At 48.1% G+C, this 19,775-nt stretch overlaps 1 protein-coding gene across 5 annotated transcripts in view; it reads left to right on the top strand.

Annotated features, from left to right (window-relative positions):
- The window catches only part of PHKA2 (phosphorylase kinase regulatory subunit alpha 2), a 66,279-nt gene that overhangs the window by 30,780 nt on the left and 15,724 nt on the right, over positions 1 to 19,775 (top strand). For 4 of the 5 annotated variants that reach the window (XR_009244514.1, XM_004597482.4, XM_058658481.1 and 1 more), the window contains exons 9-19: positions 543 to 596; positions 1,178 to 1,300; positions 3,975 to 4,070; positions 7,941 to 8,048; positions 8,661 to 8,739; positions 11,132 to 11,266; positions 11,866 to 11,975; positions 12,947 to 13,091; positions 13,308 to 13,386; positions 16,017 to 16,186; positions 18,012 to 18,185. Coding sequence is in view for 4 of the 5 variants with exons in the window: in XM_004597482.4 (XP_004597539.2) it covers positions 543 to 596; positions 1,178 to 1,300; positions 3,975 to 4,070; positions 7,941 to 8,048; positions 8,661 to 8,739; positions 11,132 to 11,266; positions 11,866 to 11,975; positions 12,947 to 13,091; positions 13,308 to 13,386; positions 16,017 to 16,186; positions 18,012 to 18,185 (1,273 nt within the window). In the remaining variant the exon portion in view is untranslated. The remainder of the gene's footprint in view (positions 1 to 542; positions 597 to 1,177; positions 1,301 to 3,974; positions 4,071 to 7,940; positions 8,049 to 8,660; positions 8,740 to 11,131; positions 11,267 to 11,865; positions 11,976 to 12,946; positions 13,092 to 13,307; positions 13,387 to 16,016; positions 16,187 to 18,011; positions 18,186 to 19,775) is intronic. The other variant, XM_058658482.1, reaches the window with a different exon arrangement.

Here is a 19,775-nt window from a genome sequence, read left to right as displayed (position 1 = left end):
CAGGCCACAAGCAGGGAGCTGGATGGGAAGTGGAGCTGCCGGGATTAGAACCGGCGCCCATATGGGATCCCGGGGCGTTGAAGGCGAGGACTTTAGCCGCTAGGCCACACCGCCGGGCCCCACTTGAAAGACTCTTTAGGGCAGCCTTGTGGCATAACAGGTTCAGCTACCACCTACAATATAAGCATCCCACCAAGGCACCAGTTCAGATCCCACTGCTGCACCTATCATCCAGCGCACAGCCGATACGTCTGAGAAAAGCAGCAGGAGTTACTCGAGTGCTTGTAGCCCTGCCACCCACACGTCGGACCCAGATGAAGCTCCTGGTGCAGCCTAGCCATCCAGGAAGCAAAGCAGCCTTTCTCTAACTTTGTCTTTTAAATACATTTTCAAAAAACATCTCCTTGTACTGAGAGTGAAGAGTACTTGGTGAACATTTCATTACTGAAAGAAAGACTCACAGAGAAGCTAGAGGGCTGACTTTAACATCAGAAAGGAAAAACCTCCTGATTTCACCCGGTACACTTTCTTTGTCTTACCAGGGACGTTATGGATGCTGCCGCTTCCTTCGAGATGGCTATAAGACTCCGAGAGAGGTTGTATCTAAATACTGTGTCTTTGCTTCCTTTCCTGCTTCGTATCTAAGTTGCCATTTGTTAGTCTCCCTCTATTGATTATAATTACAGGTTGGGATATTGGAAAGGAAAGTATTAATTTTAGAGTCAGCAAGCCTGGAGGTAGGCAATCCAATAGTAAAACCATCAGGAGGGCAGCGGGCTGGCAGACAAGACCAGCTGGATCTAGAGTGCATACACGGTTCAAAGATCTACCACGGCCTCCTCTCTGGGTTTCTTCCCTAGAGTGACTAGTACAATATAAACAAAGCACATTGTCCGCCCAGCACGGAGACAGGCAAATTACTATTTATTTGTTAGAGATATAGAAGCTTTAGTCTGAAGCCACCACGGAGTCTTGTGTGTGTTTGACTTGCTTTCTGACATTTTACCATGGGAAATTGCCAAAGATAGCAGCTTCCTCTTAGAGCAGACTGCTAGTCTTAGTAACCTCCGAGCTACTGCGCCTCACATCAGGCAAGCATGGGCAACCCCAGCAGACACATAGTATTATGTATGTCACCTGACTTCAGCTTTAAGAAATTTTCCCTGCTTGATTCCAGGACCCAAACCGACTGCATTATGACCCTGCTGAACTCAAGCTTTTCGAAAACATTGAATGTGAGTGGCCTGTGTTCTGGACATACTTCATAATAGATGGAATCTTCAGTGGTGATGCTGTCCAGGTGAGAACGTGCTGTCTGCTGGGGAACATTTTTTTTTAAAGATTTATTTATTTTATTAGAAAGGCAGATATACAGGGAGGAGGAGAGACGGGGAGGAAGATCTTCCGTCCGATGATTCACTCCCCAAGTGAGCGCAATGGCCGGAGCTGCGCTGATCTGGAGCCAGAGCATTTTTATTCCAGTGCTGTGCTATTAGAATGTAGGCTTATGCAAGAATTTTGTTCACTGCTTTCAGTTATCCATTGCCACTTATACCATAAAGCTTACTTAGCAAGCTAAAGCAGCAGCTCTTTTGTTTGTCCATAGTCCTACAGCTGTGGCAGGGCCCAAGAAGGACAGGTCCTGCGGGCCTTGCTTGCTGTTGGCTGATAGGACTCCTGGGGGAGCTGAAGCATCTGCTTCCAACACGGCCTTGCTCACCTGGCTGGCCTGTGCATGCAGACCATTGGCTGGCGCTGCGTGGTCAGTGGAGCTCTTGTGTGGGGTCTTTGCTCTCCCCATAGCTAGCTTGGGTTTCTCCGAGTGCGGTAGGGTGTTTAGACTTTTGACATGGTGGTTGTACTTTTGCCTTTTGGGAGAAAGCAAAGTGTCAAACTTTCTTAAGGCTTTGACCTGGAAGTAGCAAGTGTCATGGCTTTCTGTTGTCTAAGGGCTTATCCCCCACTCCAAAGTGAAGGGCAAGGGGACCAGGAGGCACAATTCGGGTCTGTCACACTTGTGTTGTTGCCATTGCTCCTAGCCATCAGCCAGTGGCTAAGGCTGTCTTAGCTGTAGTTTAAGCATGCCGTCAGATAACGTCCCAGCCTAGCAGTCTCCCACCTGCTAGTTTGGGTCTTCATGCCCATGCTGCAGTGATCCTCTTCAAAGTTAAGAGTATGCCACTGCCTTGCTGAAAGGCTTTGAGTGGCATTTTGATTGCTTTTGTATACACACTGCCATGTGTTTTGTGGGGTCCCCTGTTATCAGGACCTGTTGTTAGTACATTAGCCCGATTTCTAATGGCTTGCTTCCTTTCCTGAGTTCAAAGAACCCAGCATGCTGATAGCCCTTTGGTCCTTTGGGCAGGCCCTGCTTTTTCTTGCCCCTCTGCTCAAATGCCTGGGACATTCCTTGCATACCTCACTGCCCCACCCTCCTCCACTTGGTTCATTGCCGGCAGTGTCTCTCCTTCCAGAAAGCCTTCTCTGACCCTAAAAGCAGGCAAGGTGCCCCCTTTTCCATGCCCCACAGCACAAGTCACCCTAGACTTAGTCTCTCACTTCTCCATTAAAGGACTCTTATGATAGAAGTCATCTCTGTCTAGTTCATGATTTATTGCCCAGGCCTTGTGTGTGGTCAGTGCTAAGTACTGAGTAACACAATGCTTACTTGTTCCAGACATTTCTTCCAGATCTATTTGGTCCCACACACTGTGCTGTGGCCTGGAGCATACAAGGGGACTTCACAAAGTTCCCGAAGTGGAATTAAACACGTTTGTTTTGGTGTTAAAACCATTTGGGAATCCATGCATAGCTCTTTCATAGGAGACATTTTTCATGAACTTGAGCAGCGAAGACCTGCACTTGAGAAGCTTAGGGGCATGACAGACTGGGCTTCTGGGTCCTTTTCAGCGCGAGGAGGAGAAGCCCAGCACGCCAAGATGCCTTTGCGCTTTCCCCAGCTGCCCTGCTCAGGAATGCAGAGGGGCCCAGTTGAAATGTTAGTATGCCCTCCTTGTTGACTCTTAATCTAAAGCTTTCCACCAAGGCCTTGGATCTTATGTCTTCTGTCTTTTTAAACCCCAAATTGGGAGATTTGGAGAAGATTCACTTTGAATTTCAATTGTGAACAGGCTTAATTATAAGAAAAAAACTGAAAAGCTAGTGGAGGAATGACTGTGCTTAGCCTTTTGTAAGCCTCACTACTCTGGGCCTATGCCATTGCTTCCACTTGATGCCTGCTGACATTAAAAATAATGATGAACTTGTGACCATACTTTGCCATTCGTAAATTTAAAATGGAGAAGAAAATGAGGCCTTATGACTTGGCTCTCAAAAAACAAAGTGATGTGTTCGGTAGGCAGGGGACTTGGCAAGAATTTGTCCCTTCTTTTCCCTTTAAGGAGATGGGTTTTTATCATTGCTTTGATCAGTGCTTTTTCGTTTAATGGAACTGTCTGTTTCAACAGCTTTTATTGTACTGAGTAGGGCATTCTAGGAGGCCCTGCACGTGGGCCATAGCACACACATTTCCTTTTTCTTACAGCATTTTTTTCAGCAGACATTTTTTGAGCCAGTGAGTGAATGCCTTTTAAGTGGAAAACTACCAATGGGTAGAAAATGGGAAGAACTGCTTAAGATATGGATTCCAGCCCAAAGAAGATTGTTATCTGGAGCTGATGCCCAACAGCCAGACCCCCTACCCCCATGATGCATTGCTCTTGTCCCTTGCCCTCGAAGTTTAACAGGTAGAGCAGAACCCAACACGCATTCAAGAAAGCAACCAGTGGTGGTTACCTCCTCCTGCCATTAGCTGTCTGCAGGAGTCCCTCCCACACTCCAAGATGAAGGTTATGTGTACATTTTGTCTATGTCTCACTTCTGTTTTTGGCAAGATGGCTATTTCTCTAGGTGGTGCTGCCATTATAGCATCGGACACCATAGCTCTTTCATGAAGCCAAGGGGCTGTTTTCCAGGTCCAAGAATACCAGGAGGCCCTAGAAGGAATATTAATCAGAGGCAAAGATGGGATCCGCCTGGTGCCAGAACTCTACGCCATCCCACCTAACAAGGTAAGCAGGTGGTACAGGCTCTTTGTGCTGCTTATACAGGACAAAGTACATTGCTGCTTGGCCTTTTGGTATTCTTCACCTCCTATTTAGACCTGGTAAACACTTTGTCTCTGGAGTGTTTCTAAAGCCAATCACCAGGAGTTGAGGCTTTGGAGATATGTGAACGTCGTTGATCATGGATGTCCCGGGGGGGTGGCAGTTAAAGACCTTCAAAGGATGCATGTTCCTTCCCCACTCCCCACCCCCACACTCCCTGGCCAACAGGAAGTCTAAAGAGCACAAAAACGCTGGTGTATACCACGCTCTTACCAATTGCCACAGCAGCAGCCCAATGCATGGGGAGAGTTGAGAATCTCTGATTCAGGCAGTTTCTGAGCTGAGGTGTTTGAGGGATTAGCTAGAAGTGCTGTGCATCAATGAGGGAGAGATTGTCCAGTTCCAAGAAGATACCCAAAGATAGTTCTGTTCTGTATCTTACCAAATTGGAAGAGTGAGCCATATGGTCCCACAGATCGAGAAGGCCTAGAGGTGACAGCCAAGCAGAAACCTGAGCCACAGCAGCTGGGATGTAGGTGTTCTGTGGTTGGAGCAGCCGCAGACACACACAGTAGTCAGGGCACTGGCTACGATCTCAGCTGTGACTGTGGAACATGTCAAAATTCACAGTGCTGGGCTCTTGCCTGGGACCAGACTCCAGGATTCCCACCTCTGCCTGGTCCCACACTGCGTCCCAGTTGGCGGTCCTCTTCTAGGTCAAAGATCTGTCTACACAGATGCTCTTGCTGGCCTTCCTGAAGCAGTACTATGGTGGCCTGGTTTTTACTTGTGCATAGAAGACACATTTTAAAGCAGCTGGATGCTTGATTCTTAAGGCAAAAAAGGTACCACTGTGACTTGCTTTTGCCCTTAATCTAGAAGGAAACATTGTGTTACAAGGCACAGAACCAATGAACTCATCGAGAAAAGCCAAGCAAGGGAGTTGAGTTTCTGTGAATAGAATATTTTGTTGCTAGGAGCATTGCATTCTTGGGCATTTATAACATCCCATCTGGCCAGCTAGTTCAGCTGAGCTTTGCCTAGTAGGTCCTTGAGGTGGCAGTGTGCTTCTTGGACAGCAGGACAGGAGGCTCACTTAGCTCTGCCGAGCTGGACACTTGGCCCTGAGCACCGGAATCTTAGTGACCCCTCATCTCAGCATGGCAGCTCACCACCCAGGCTCTCTCAGGACACATTGTCAGAGTTGCGGGCAAAACCTTGGGCACAGCAGGTCCTTCCTTCCCACATAGATCAGGCTCTGGGACCTGCCAAGGCTATTTCCTGAGTGTCAGAAAAGCACACCTTTTGCCAGTGTATGCGGCTCATTTTGTGTCATGCGAACTTTTGGCCAGGACCGGGTTACTTTCCAGCAGCTCCTGCTCGTCTCCCCTCATCCCGTTGCTCCTCTTCCAGTATGAGGCCCTTGAGCATACAAAATCGGGAATGGAGGTCCTTGGGAAGCTGGTGGAGGCCAAACAAGGGAAGGAAGAGGACTTGAGGGATACGCTCCCTTTTTTCTGATAGAGAATCACCAACCCACTGACTCTGGAAGGCCACATTTTACTGACTGCACTAAACGCTGAGGGTTAGAAGCTGTGTTCTGATGCACAGTGCTGGCTGCGCGTGCTACAGAGTTCTTCCACAACTTTGTCTTCAACTGCACACTGACCTTTGGGATGCTACTGGTTATGACAACATCTGCCCTTTAGTCAGCATGTTTACCCTAGCAGGCTAGGCTCCAATGTAGGACAAGAGTTTGCATTGACTGCATTTGTGTTTGGCTATGTTCAGATGAAGGTTCCAGAACATGTAAAAACCACTGGGAAAGATTCCTGCACACAGGACCACCACAGGTCCTTGTGCTTCATGCTTGGACTGGCCACAGGGTGGTGCATGGCTTGTATTTCAGCCTCATGCATTTCCTCAACCAGATCAGCCTGTGCAGAGGGCCCTGTGTTGCCCAGTAGGAGCCCAGTAGAAGAGCGACCGGCAAAGGTGGACCAAGCAGCTGAATGGTGCCAGGCACCAGACCGGGGATTCAGCCACACCAGTTCAGTCTTTATAAGCTTCTAGGCTACTGCGGGCCAGGGGAACTAGGCCATAAACCAGAGTGTAGCCAGGGGTATGGTTGAAAGGCCCGGTGCCTTTGAGGCCGTGCACACAGTTCCGAAGGACCAGAGTGGAGGAGGAGGAGGAAGAGGAGTGTCCGTGCAGAGGCAGGAGCTGGCCATGGCTGGGAGGGATGGCAGAGCATGTGGTCTTTGGACCCTCCTACCTTATCTGCTCTTGGCATTGCATGTTTCCTCCTCCTAGATCTTTGAGGTCTATCTTAACATGACTATCTTTCTAAACTTTAGCTTACTCTGACTAGGGAAATTGTCCTGCACACGATAAAACTTCTAGGGTTCCGCAAAAAGAACATACTTCTCCAATGCTGGTGCTCAGATAAGCACCCTGGCACCATGGACATTCTCCTGTCTGCTTATGCACTGAAGGTTCCTTTAAATGTTTGTCACTAGTGCAAATGTTAAAGCTTTGTTAAATATGAGTCATCTCACTAATAAGCTCACGGACAATGTCCTTGTGGTGTCATTGTCTTTTGGAGAAGGTCGTTTCGTATGATTCACATATGCTTTCTGCAGGAAAACATGCCTGTGATATTAACCCCCAACCGATGTTGTAGTAACTGCAAGCTCACAGGTCAGCATGGAGTTTAAGAAAGTTACAGACTGCCTTACACCGCGCATCCAGCACTGTCCCTCAGAACGAACACTGAGAAATGTGCATTTGGCTTAGCAGTTAACACATCCGCATGCGCGTGCCGAGGCTTCATACCCAGTTCTGGCTGGCTGCTTGTGTAGGACCTGGGAGGCAGTGCTGATGGCTCAAGAAACAGGGTTCCTGCCACCCATGGGGGATCCCCAAGCTCCCTGCTTCAGCTCTCCCCAGCCTCTCCACCATTGTGGGCATTTGGGGAAGGAGCTTATTAGGTTTTAGGATTTTATGGTTCAAAGAATAGGAGGTGACTGAAGATTTTATTTAGGGGAACAGAATGGAGAAGGTGTGAGAGGCGAGTGGGAGCAGAAGCAGCCCTGACAGAGGGCAGGGACAGAGTCCCTTAAGCAGCTTGGGGGAAGCGCAGAGCACACTGAGGACCCAGGCAAGGTTGGTGGAGGATGTGCAGAAAGGCTCCCTGGTCAAGTTCATGGTGCAGGCCAGCACAGCAAACAGCCCACAAGCCTTTGGCCAAGTGTCTACACCCAATTCCAAAAGGCCTGGGGATGTGGCTCAGTGTTCCGACAGAGCCAGCAGACACGAGCTTGGCTTTCAGCCGTCTCTCCCTGCCTCTTGAGTAAATAAACAAAAAGGGAGCACTGAGCTTGTTGTGCTGGAACTTTCTGTTTTTGAGACCTTAATGGAAGTTAGTACTGTAACAGTTCGATTATTTTTCAATGAATAGTGCCACCTTCTGGGAGTTGTCTTGTGCAGGTACACAGTTTAGAAAGCCCTGCTGCTGGCAAGATAGAAGAAACTTGGCCTCCACCGCTGCACTGCCGCGCCTTCTGCCTATGCTGGGTAGTACAGCTGCACGTTAGAGTGAGCTCGGAAAAATCCCTGCTGCCCAGAGCCACGTGCCAAGAAAGCCAGCCAGGTGTCCAGGGACATTGCTTGGTAGAAGAGCACTGGCCTTGGGCCAGGCAGAGGGCCTTTGCCACCCTGTCCTCAGGTCCAGCACTGACCCAGAAGTGGCCTGAGGACAGGGCCACTTTGCGACTCATCAGCATACCTGCTGGCCTCTGACATGCTCACTGGGGGCTTCTTTCTCTTTGTTAGGTGGATGAAGAGTACAAGAATCCTCACACGGTGGACAGAGTTCCTCTGGGGAAGCTACCCCATCTGTGGGGCCAGTCCTTGTACATCCTCAGCTCGTTGTTGGCCGAGGTAGGGGCTTGCTCTGCCTTGGGGCTTGGCGTTAGGGCTAGGCCTTCAGACCTCTCAGAACCACTTGTTCCCCTCTCATGGGCTCAGATCGTTTCTTGGAAGCGTAAGGAGACGCCTATTCAAATAGCACACGCTTGGCAAGGTGGATGGGTAATGGGGCTGGAAGGTCTTGTTGTTTGGATAGTCAGCCCTAAGCCAACCCTCACACTGCCATTTCCCTTTAGGGGTGTTGCTTCAGTCTCCCCACCTGTAAAGTGGTGATGCTGGTGGTGCCCAGCTGCTAGGAGGCCTGACTGGTCGTGGCCATGCTGGACTCAGCAAGCTCCTGGCACCAAGTGAGAGTGCTCAAGGAGTTAGTTAGCATCCTTTGCACTCATAGAAGCCGCTGGTGTGTCTGCCTAGCCCTATACAACAGGGTGCCCAAAGTGTAACACACTTAGTGGCAACTTCCAATGGTATACTCTATTTTCAAGAAAATAAACCATCAACTCCAAGACCACAAGGGACAGAGCTCAAGTGTGTTGAGCTCTAAAATCTCATTTTTCAAACTTTGGTTTAGGGTGAATTTCTAATTGATATTTCATAGTGTTACTTCACCTCGTCTTTTCATAGGGATTCCTTGCCACTGGTGAAATCGATCCCTTAAATAGAAGATTTTCCACCTCCATCAAACCTGATGTTGTAGTGCAAGGTGTGTGAGCATGTTTACTGTTTGTCTACCTTCATAAAAAAAAACAGTATTATTTGTAGTTCAGATTGTTTCTTTATTCCTTACTTTTTGAAAGATGTGTATGTACATATAGCTGTTTGGTGTGAAGCCCTTACAACACAGTAGCACCCCAAAGGCAACAGTTCTCTCTCCAAACATAAAGTTATTCTCTGCAAAGCCAGAGTTTTCAATAGAGTCCTTGATTGCAACTTGGCATGAGTGATTAATTGAACACTGTTTTTCAGAAGTGTTACTCTTTGAAATAAAGAACCTGAGCCCAGGAAACAGCCCAGAATGCAAGGGACACTCCTGCAGTCCCATCTTGGAGTTGCCTCCTTTCCCTCTGACCCTAGCTGGCCTCCCTCTCCATGACACTGGGAGGCCAACCTGGGTGGCTATCTGCCCAGTGGTGGGACTCAGCTTCTCTGTGCATAAGTTAAGCCCAACGCCCTCTCAACAGGCAGTCTCACAATGTACTGAGGCTGCGAGGGAGAAAGCGCTTCATGCCAAGTCAGGGAGTGTCAGTCCCCCTTCCACCTTCCTAGTGGTGGGCCTCGCTGCAGCTCACATTTTGCCTGCCTCATAGAATACTCCTGCACCTTCTAGTGTCATAGTGGGTTGTATATGCAGCTAGTTTTCCCTAAGACTAAACAAGTCAAAGCCCAAACGTACCATTCTTCTTGGTTCTGTGTTTAGAAAACAAAGGGTAAACAAGATGAAAGCCATTCTTGTCCCTGGCCACTGGCTCCTTTGGCTGTGCATGCCCATGATACAGTGAAAACAAGCAAATTGCCCAGTTGATTGTGAGTGGTAATCCCAATTCAAGATGCAGCTAACTGTCCCAACGTTCTGGTTAGATACAAGCTGTAATGATGATGAATGTCGTCTCCATCTCACACGCTCAGGATCTCAGCACTGACAGCTAGACTTGCAAACTCAGTTCTGCCTTCGAGGTGCAGGAAGTCAGCTGTACTTCAAACACATCCTGCTAATGAAGTCGTCTCCTAACTTCACAAGACCGCTTTTCCAGTGACAGGCTGGGACACGGACACGGGGCCTGAGTGACGTGTTTAATGTGTAGTAGAACGAAATGGAGTAGAAATGATCAGAGGGTCTGGCATGGAACAGAAGAAGTGTAGTTTCAGAAATGCACCCACATGGAGCTGTGTTGGATCGCGGGACCCCCAGGGCTCAGTCAAAGCCACTGCTGGGAAAAGAGCAACTCCTGCGGAGAGTGGTCACCATGTAGTTGTAACAAATGTGGGTTTTGTCATTGGAGGCTTCAGAAGTTAACTGAAGCCAGTCCCACATAGCCAGTGCTGCAATTTGCTTGGGGTCTGGGGGTTAGCTTTCCTTCCTGCTTCAGCTGTAACTGGCCAGTTAGAAAATGCAAACTTCCTCCAAGGCTTTTTGTGAAGCCCAGGTAACAGATGCTGAAGTACTTTTAGAAGCATTGAGTATCACGAAACTAAGGCTGTGGCATTTGGTCCTCAATGGCATTTATATGTAATCTACATCTAGTTGCTGCCTGTCTGTGGGTACAATGAGGGAGGAGGCAATCATGAGCTACTGACACAGCAGCCAAGGTTTTGGCTTCTGGTTGACCACAACCCGGCTCCTATTGTCCCCACAATGCTCTGCTGCAGCTGGACAGGTCACCAACCATTATACTTCCCATTCTCCAATTGCCCTCGCAGAACTCCTTCCCTTTGCCACTGTACTGCCCCTTCCCATAAGTGCCACCACTGGTGGTACAGTCTCCCTGACCCCTGGTGTGACGTCAAGTGAAGGTCTCACATTGCCCGAGGTCGCAGACACTGAGAACTCCCTGCCTACTAGACAAAGCTAGGTACTCTGGCTCACCCGGAGATAGGGCCTAGCTGCCCCACTACCAACTCCATTTCCTTTCTTGCCCCTTAGAGCACATCCTGTGCACATTGCCCTGCATCGCTTGTATGCCCTGGCCTCCAGGAGCAAGGACACGGGCATCTCCCGACAGCTTGCCAGCAGAGCCCTTTCCACTCTTAACCCTGTGTGAAAAGGCACGAGACGGTTGAGAATACAATACAGACCCAGTAGGAGGCGAGACATCTTTTGTGATGAGGGCATTGGGCTTGGGGCCTTCGGGAGACCCTCTGTTTCTAGAAGTCTATCAGCTTGTCCTGTCCACTGAAGGTACTTGATAAATATGCATTAAATATGCATTGTGGGTGTTAGGAGGTGACAAGGAGAGAATCTGAGAAGAAACAGGACACATGCTGTCACTTCCAAAGGCAACCAGTGCATGGAGAGCATGTTAATGGGTCTGGCAGGGCAGAAGAGCAGGCGGTGAACCAGGCACGTATGTGGATGCAGTCTGCGTTCTTGTTCGCAGTCACGGTTCTGGCGGAGAACAGTCACATTAAGGAGCTGCTGAGCAAACACGGGCTGAACGTCCAGAGCATAGCTGACATCTACCCGATCCGAGTCCAGCCGGGCCGCATTCTCAGTCATATATACGCCAAACTCGGTAGGCTGGGGGAAGCTGGAGCATTTTTGGTGGAGGTGCACTTTTGTCCTGGGTTTGGGGGTTTGAGGGAAACCACGATGTATGCAAGTTCTGAAGCATTGGGCATAGCAGCTGCAGCACGGGTTCTGCTGCTTCAGTGAGAAGAGGAATGTGCACACAAGCATGTGTTCATGCCCCATCAGCAGACAGCGCCATGGACTGGCCAGGCAACTTGCCAGATCTTGTGGGAAGTCAGGAGCCACCTTTGCAAATTCCCAGTTGCATCTTGGTGATGCTCCCCATGTTGATCTGCAGAAAGTAAACATTTACCATCAAGATGGGAAGAGTTCATTTTTGGGGGAATTCGATTTTGTTGAGCAGCAATGGCTCAAAATTAAGTCAATTCATAAAATCCTTTTAGTAAATTATGCCAAAACAGATCTAACCAGGGGTCTATGTGCGTGTATGACAGAACGGGAGTGGATTTGTTTCGGTATTGTGTCATTCTAAAGAGGGACAATGCTATGAAAAGACCAAACCCAAGCCCAGTCTTAGGCTAAGTCACCACTAGTTGCTTCATATACTTCCTTTAATTCCAGTTTCTTGGTTGTTCCGAATAGGACGGAATAAGAATATGAAATTGAGTGGGCGACCGTATCGGCACATTGGTGTCCTGGGAACGTCTAAATTATATGTGATTAGGAACCAGATCTTCACTTTCACACCCCAGGTGAGAAGAGCAAGCCAGTAGCAAATCAGTAAGCATCCTTGTTAGGTTCTCTTTGCTGTCTGGTAAGTTTGTGTTACTTTGAGTTAGGGCAGCCTTCTGCATGCCCAGCCCAAGACAGAGTGGACAATGACACCCAGCAAGACTGCTCATCGGCAGGTGCCCAGGAAAGGCTGGCCTAATCGAAGTGAGTTGTGCCATTACTTCCAGTCATGAGTATTAGTAACTCTCACATTGGTTTACACGTTGGCTATGGCCATGTCACTTGACTCACAGCCCTCGTACCCTAATCTCGATCGTCCTCAACCCTTGTGTAGCCTTGTCATTGGCTCCTGTGCAGCAGAGCTGATCTGACCTTCAGGCACCTGCCTCCTGACAACTTTGATTATGTCATTTGCTTCAGAGCTTTTATTTCCAAAGAAAACTAGTTCCAGGGAAAGTATGTTAAACAGTTTGCATCCATTTGCTGTGGGGCTTGAGGTTAGTAGCCCCAAGCTGTGCTAGCTCATCTCACCCACCTAAGTTTTGCAAGTTATTTCCCTCTGTAGTAAACTTCAGAGCAGAGCTGAGCATGCACGAGGTCCAGTGGCTAAGAGAACAGTTTGGTTTTGCTCAGCATCAGACTACATTGCCTTTTGTTGCCACTAACCAGGCCATCAGGCGTGTAAATAGAGCCACCATATCTTGCTGGCTCTCTGCACCTGTACTTGGGCAACATCTGGGCCATGCCACCAGGGAAAGAGCACGAATTCAGGAGTTACTGATTTGCTTTCAGAGACAGCAGTGCTGGGCAAGAAGCTGCAAATAGATGTAGGTCCAAATGGCCCCAGAGCAGACCACTGATCTGAACTTGAGAGGTGCAGCCCTTACAGGGGTGGTCACAGTCAACTCTGAGCCTATCCCCTGGCAATGGAACACAAGTTAGTTGTGCCCTGCAAAAGGCAACGTTTAACCTGGTCTCCTCTGACTTTCAGTTCACCGACCAGCATCACTTCTACCTGGCCCTGGACAATGAGATGATGGTAGAGATGCTGAGGATCGAGCTGGCTTACCTGTGCACCTGCTGGCGGATGACAGGCCGACCCACGCTTACCTTCCCCATCACTCACACCATGCTCAGTAACTCTTTGATCTGCCTCATCCCCCTGCCAGTGGTGGTTGGGGCCCTTTCCCCAGTGTTTAGGGGACTCCCATGGACAGGGCTAAAATACTGAGAGGGGTTCTTAGCAATTTGGCTTTTTACCTCAGGAATCTTCTATGCCAAAAATATTTTAGTGAGGTTGTATTGATGAGATCACTTCCTGTTAACTAATTCCTTACTTTTATTGCCCTTAGCAAATGATGGCTCAGACATTCACCCTGCAGTTCTCTCTACAATTCGAAAACTGGAGGATGGATATTTCGGAGGAGCTAGGTAATCTGTGACTTTGTGACAGAAATTAAAGCAGTCCTGGCCTTTTAAGAATGCTGCTGCCCTCCTTCCATTTTTTCTATCAGTTGCTGAGCCCGGTAACATGGAGTTCCAGTGTGTAAAGGTTGGCATTTTAGCTGACCTGTTAGGAGGCCTGGGATCCCACGGGCGCACAGTCAATGCTCAGTGCATTAAGTGTGCTGTCACCTAAAGAAAACTCACGGGACATGGCACATTCCTTGGTGGCCCTCAGAGCAGAGTGCCTGAATGGAGCTGCAGTGCTGTAGGGATTCCCATTGGTACCTGATGGAATGCCACTTCCTAGTGGGTATTTTGGGAGTTGAGGTTCTTCCCCCTTACATCCTTCCACCTGAGGGACCTTGCTACCACAGGAAGTCAACTGCCACATTGTAAAAATTGTGATGAAACATGAGTTATAACATTGCCATCATACCCATTTGAGTGTACAGTTTGGCAACGTTAAATTCGTCTGCTTTACTGTGTGGCACATCTGCAGAGCTCTGACATCTTGCCAAATGAAGACATTGCCCTGTTAAACAATTCCCCTTCTCTCCAGGGCTGCCAACCACTGTTCGTTCTGCCTCTGATCTTGATGGCTCCTGATAGCTTCTATAAGAGGAGTCACACAGTCTTGGTCTTTTTATAACTGGCTCATTTCACCTGGCATCATGTCTTCAAGGTTCAGTGTCTTATTTAAGATGGAAGGGGCCCCTCTGCCTAGCTTCTCCCCACCACTTAAGTGGCAGTGAGACTGTCCCCCATGTTTCATTGTCTACATTCCCAGGGCCAGTGCCACAATGGCAGTCAGCAGCCACTTTGATAGTTAACCTTCAGTTTGGCCTAGTTGTCACTTAGTATATGTCTTCATATCCAAAAGACAATGCCAGGGGCCAAGAGTTAGCCATTTTGCAAGTTAATCTTGTGGCAAAAGGTTCTTGTGTGTGCTGAATGGAGTACTTGCTGTGTGTTCCTTGTGTTGTCTTGTTTGGTTTTCACGTAACTGAGTGAATGGACCATGCCCCCCATTTGATGGGCAAGGAACAGTAAAGCAGGTCTCCATAAATCCAGAACTTGGCCTCTGACCCCATGCCACACCGATGAGAGCCTGTGGCCAAAGAGTCACAGAAGCTTGGAGGAGGAGGAATGCCCAAAGCTCCCTGGGCCGTGTTTCCTACTCAGTCCTCCCATGATAAAGTTTTAATCCCGTTTTAGATTTTCCTCTAGGGTCTGAGGATTTTTCAAAAGCTACCTCCTCCTGCACCTCACCATGGTTGGCTTTCTGTCCAGTGTCTTAAAATAACTGCCTTTCTACTATGGAGTCTCCTTCAGCCTAGTAAAACTGACCCCTTTAATCCTCAGAGAAAAAAAAAAAAAGAACTTTCCTTCCCATTTGTCCTCTCCAGCACTCCACCTCCTCTTCCCCAACCCTGCAGACACCCCTGAGGACTGCCCTGGTGCTCGGGGGGAGGGGGATGGAAACAGTCTCCCTCCAGCCATCTTTCTGTGGCTGGCCAGCCAGAAGCACCAGTGCCTAGGCATTGGTCCGTATTACCTGCTTCAGTTCCCTTCCAAAATGCTCCTTCAGTTGTTTAAGCCAAGACTGTTGTGTGTAGCTCGGAGTTTCCCTCGTTCCTGCCCTCTGATCTAACTTAAGAATGTTTCTGTAGGGTGGAAACACCCTCACACTGCCAGCAGGAGGAGGTGGACCTGCGGGAATTGGAGGCTGCTGCCTATCAGGCCCGTAGGCTGCCAGACCCAGCCTGATACAACAGGGCCACTAAGGGTGTGTGCTCCAATCTGGAAGTGGGCCCGCCCATAAAGTTCCTTCTAGAGAACTTTGGCTTTGAGATGAACCTTTTGTATCATAGCTCCCGTATGTCTGTGTGACCACATGTGGCAGGAGGGACTCAATGGCTCAAAGCTCATGGGATCATTGCTTCTTGTAGAAATAGTTTGCACAATAGCTTCTGTAACACTGTTGCTTGGTTCGGTGAAATAGATTTGTATCTATGTTGAGTTTGGGAGTAAGAAAGCATAGCTCACTTGTCACTTCCTATTTGCTATTTAATTGTTGTTTGGCTTTCCTGGCTGACTACTCTGGAGCAATCTGCAGAGTAAGTTATTGATTGATGTGGCACAAGTGCCGTCCAATCATTGAGGAGTCTCTTAATGCTTTGGAGTGAAAGTTGGTCGGGCTCCACTGGTGTCCCTAACTGTTGATGTGGTGAGCACCCGTGAAGAGAGCGCATCGGCAGAATGCAAACAAGCCTTTATCAAACAAAGGGAGGTTCGCTCCTGGGCTTTTCCTGCGTGCCACGCAGGGACAAGGGGTGGATAGGACCATGGACAAGAGGAAAAAGCATGGTAGGCCGCGAGAACCAAGGATTTATCGCCCTTGTGATGTATAGTGTTGGCATAGGCTTGGTCAGGGCCCAAATAAGGCAAGGAATCAACGTTGGCCTTTGTCCAGTATTGGTCAGTGTGCACCTTGGCTGCCTCGGGGCATACCCTGTTCCAGAGTGAGGTCAGAGTGATGTGTCTGTCCAGGAGCCAGCTCCACCCACCTTCCAGTGCCCATGGCAACCATCACTAACATTGTGTCTTCTTGGCAGAGTCCAGTTAGGGAACCTTGCGGAATTTCTCACCACATCGTTCTACACGTACCTGACCTTCCTGGATCCAGACTGTGATGCGAAGCTGTTTGATGGTGCCAGCCAAGGGAGCGTCAGTCCCAATAGCGAGTCAGAGTTGGGAGGATATTTAGAAGACACTGATAATCAAGGTATGGCTCAAAATGCTTGAAAATTTACTTGTTTGCTTGTAAGGCAGACAGATCTTCCATCTTCTGGACCACTCCCCAAATGCCTATACAAGCCAGGGCTGGACCAGGCTAAAGCCAGAAGTCAGGAATTCCATCTGGTCTTCTACATGGGTTGAGGGACCCAAATAGTTCAGCCATCTTTGCTGCCTTCCCAGGCACTCAGGTTGGGAGCCTTTTTTTTTTTCTGCCAAGGGCCTTTGGATGATTGTAACGTCATTCGTGGGCCATACAAAATGATCAACTTAGAAATTAGCCTGCAGGCCTTACATGGTCCACAGGCTGGATGTTGCCTATTCCTGTCAGGAAGCTGGATTGGAAGCAGAGTGGCAGGGACCCAAACAAGCACCCCAATATAGGATACCAGCATTGCAAGTGCTATCTTTTTTCTCCACCCACTCTCTGCCTTTTTTTAAGGTTTATTGCAAAGGCGGAGTGACTGGGAGAGGAGAAAAGCATCTACTGGTTCACTCCCCAGATGGTCTCATCAGTCAGGGGTGGACCAGACCGAAGCCAGCAGCCAGGACCTTCGTCCAGGTCTCCCCTATGCGGCAGGGATCCAAGCAGCTGGGTCACCTTCCACTGCCTTCCCAAGCACATTAGAAGGAAGTTAGATTAAAAAGTGGAGAAGCTGGGACTCAAACCTAGGCATCTGTGTGAAATACCTGTTCTCAGAAGCAATGGCTTAACCCACTGCATAAATTCAGCCTCTTCCCCACCCCAAAAGAGGCATCTTAATCCACTGTCTTACAACACCCTTCTCTCAGGATGGTTTGTTGAATGTAAACTTTGGCATTGTAATCAAACTGTCAAAAACTCAAGAGCAGAAAATGATTGGTAAATAAGCTGGAACCAAAAAATAACTTTATGAAACTTGTATGTGTCTAAGTGAACAAAACATCAGTGTAAAAACTTATGCTTGGGGTGGGATTGTCGGTCAGAGGGTTAAGCCCACATCCCATTTTGGAGTGCTTAGGATCGCGTCCCAACTTGGCTTCAGATTCAGCTTCCTACCATTGCACACTGCGAGGCAGCAGGCAATAGTCAAAGTGCTTGAGTCACCGACACCCAAGTGGAAGGCCTGGTAGAGCTCCCAGTTCCTGGCTTTGGTCTGGCGTGGCCTTAGTATGCATTTAGGGAGTGAACAAATGAATGGAAGATCATGACATGCTGCATTTCAAATAAGGTTTAGAAAAAGAAAAAACCTAAACTCAAAAGCATGGCCTTAGAAATGGGAACTTGTTTTTAAACTCAGGAACAAGGAATTTCAGAAAGGAGAACTTTTCACAAAATATATTCTGTAGACAGAATTATGCTGCTCAGATTTTCAAAGCAACAGAATGATCTAGGTTTGATTAGAAATGTTACATACCAAAGGTTTCAGGCAAATTCTGAACAGGCTCTTGAGTTGAAGGAACCCGTTTCCTTTGTGGGCTTGCTTTTAGCACGTAGTTGGGTTAGTAAATAGTACTACTCACTTAGGACAAGACAGACAGCGGCTGCCATCCTTCAGGTCGTGTTAGTACTCAGTTCACCCCTGATGTCACAAACACTCTTTTGACCTGTATTTTCTTTTCCTGGAATAAGGATTTTCCAAACAGTGAATTTATATCCATCTGCATTATCTCTAAATCTTTCTACTTTCCAGGAGTATGCAGGGCACAAATTTATCGCCAGATGTGGTCTTTGACTAAATTGATGCAGTCCTGCCTTGAAAGGCAGTCATCAGTAAGTATTTGGATATTTCTCCAACTTGTTCTCAGTGGCTCTTTATTTTATCCAATTGCAGAAAACCAAGATGAACTTGACAAGTATATCAACCACCTTCTGCAAAGCACTTACTCCCAATGCCACCTGCCACCTCTGAGTAAGAAGATGGAGGACCACAATATTTTCAGTGCCATCCACTCCACTCGGGACATACTTTCCATGATGGCAAAAGCAAAGGGTTTGGAAATTCCATGTATGTTATTAAACATATTCATGCTATTCACATAACCTCTTTCAGAATGACGCAGGGGCTGATTTAAAAGTCAAACTGAAAGGCCACAAAATGCCTTGCTCCATCCTTCTGCATAGAAGTAACCACTTTCACCCTCCTTAGCTGCTCCTCCTAGCACTATCTTCATGTTTCTCAGTATACTGTTGTCTCTGGGTGCCTCCATTTGGTTTGATCTCTACTTACTTGGTGTTGTGTGGGTCAGGGTGTAGCTATCTTGAGTCAATACTCATGTCACTATCCTTAACTTATCTGGAGAATTGTAGCACAGTTCAATTGAAACCATATTCACTCTTTATATTATTGTGTGTATGAAAGCAAATAATATTACCAACAGAGCATTATAACATGTTGTATTTTTGCTTTTCTAAAGGTAATAGTGCCCTTTCTTCTCATCTGCTTGGTTTCTTTCCACAATTCCCACGGCCTCACAATATGGATTTCCCTCAAGTCAGTCATCAGTGACTCCCTTGATTATTCTTCTCACAGCCCTCAGCTTGGGTTTGAAGCCATGACATAGTAGACTAGCCTGCAGAACCGGCAGCCCCGCTTCCCATCCAGCTCCCTGCTTGTGGCCTGGGAAAGCAGTGGAGGACGGCCCAGGGCCCTGTACCCATGTGGGAGACTCAGGGGAGGCTCCGGGCTCCTGGCTTCAGATGCAACCATTGCAGCCATTTGGGGAGTGAGGCAGCAGATAGAAGATCTCTTTTCCTTCCAACTTTGTCTTTTAAGGATAGACTGATAGCCAGCCTTGGGTTATCTGAACTTCACTGCCTCTTCAGCCTCAATTGCCCTCCTGTGTGGGTTGCAGTTTTCATCCTGGGATCTTTGCCATCATTCTGGAAGGTTCCCTGAGTGATCCTCTGGGTTAGCATTTTTGTTTATCTCAACTATTCTGCTCCTTACTGATTCACTTTTCTTTTGGTGAAGAGGACCCAATGGTTTTCTGAGAAATGGTGCATGGTGAGTATAATTGTTGGAACTTTGCAAGTCTGAAGCGATCTACAGACATACTCCAGTCATGAGTCTTGGCTTGACATACAGTTTGACAATAGAAATAGAGTTTTGGAAGCACCATTTCATGATCTTGATTCCAGGGTGCTGACAAGAACTCTAAACCCATTCCAAGTTCTAATCCTTCAAATATAAACCCATTTCTCCTCTTGGAAAGTTGTTAGGGTCATCTCTGCTTCCAGGTCCAGGCATTGCGGCCAGGGTTGGGTGCTCAGTGCACGGCGCCTTGTTTGCTTCCCCACATTCTCTTTCTAGTACTGCCAGGATACCAAGGTTGGCTTCCTGGAGAAGTTTTTAATCACTTCTCTATTTCTTTGTTGTGAGGGCCGTTGTCTCAGCTTTGCGCCACCCCCAGCCCCCATGCGCGGGACTTTGTGCTGCCCTGTTTTGTATCGTCACTCCCCACACTGCTGCTGTTCTGCTCTTACACGCGCTCTATTATTCTAAGAGCACTGATGGCAGGACTTCTCTGTTTACGTTCATTTCTATTCCCCCAAGTCACATTCTCCCCTTTGGGCTCTTTCTGACACATGAAAGTCC

This window comes from Ochotona princeps, chromosome X (assembly GCF_030435755.1).
Source record: "Ochotona princeps isolate mOchPri1 chromosome X, mOchPri1.hap1, whole genome shotgun sequence".
In the NCBI taxonomy this organism is placed as follows: Eukaryota; Metazoa; Chordata; class Mammalia; order Lagomorpha; family Ochotonidae; genus Ochotona; species Ochotona princeps.
Note: the sequence above shows the minus strand (reverse complement) of the source record. Positions and strands in the feature narration are given on the sequence as shown.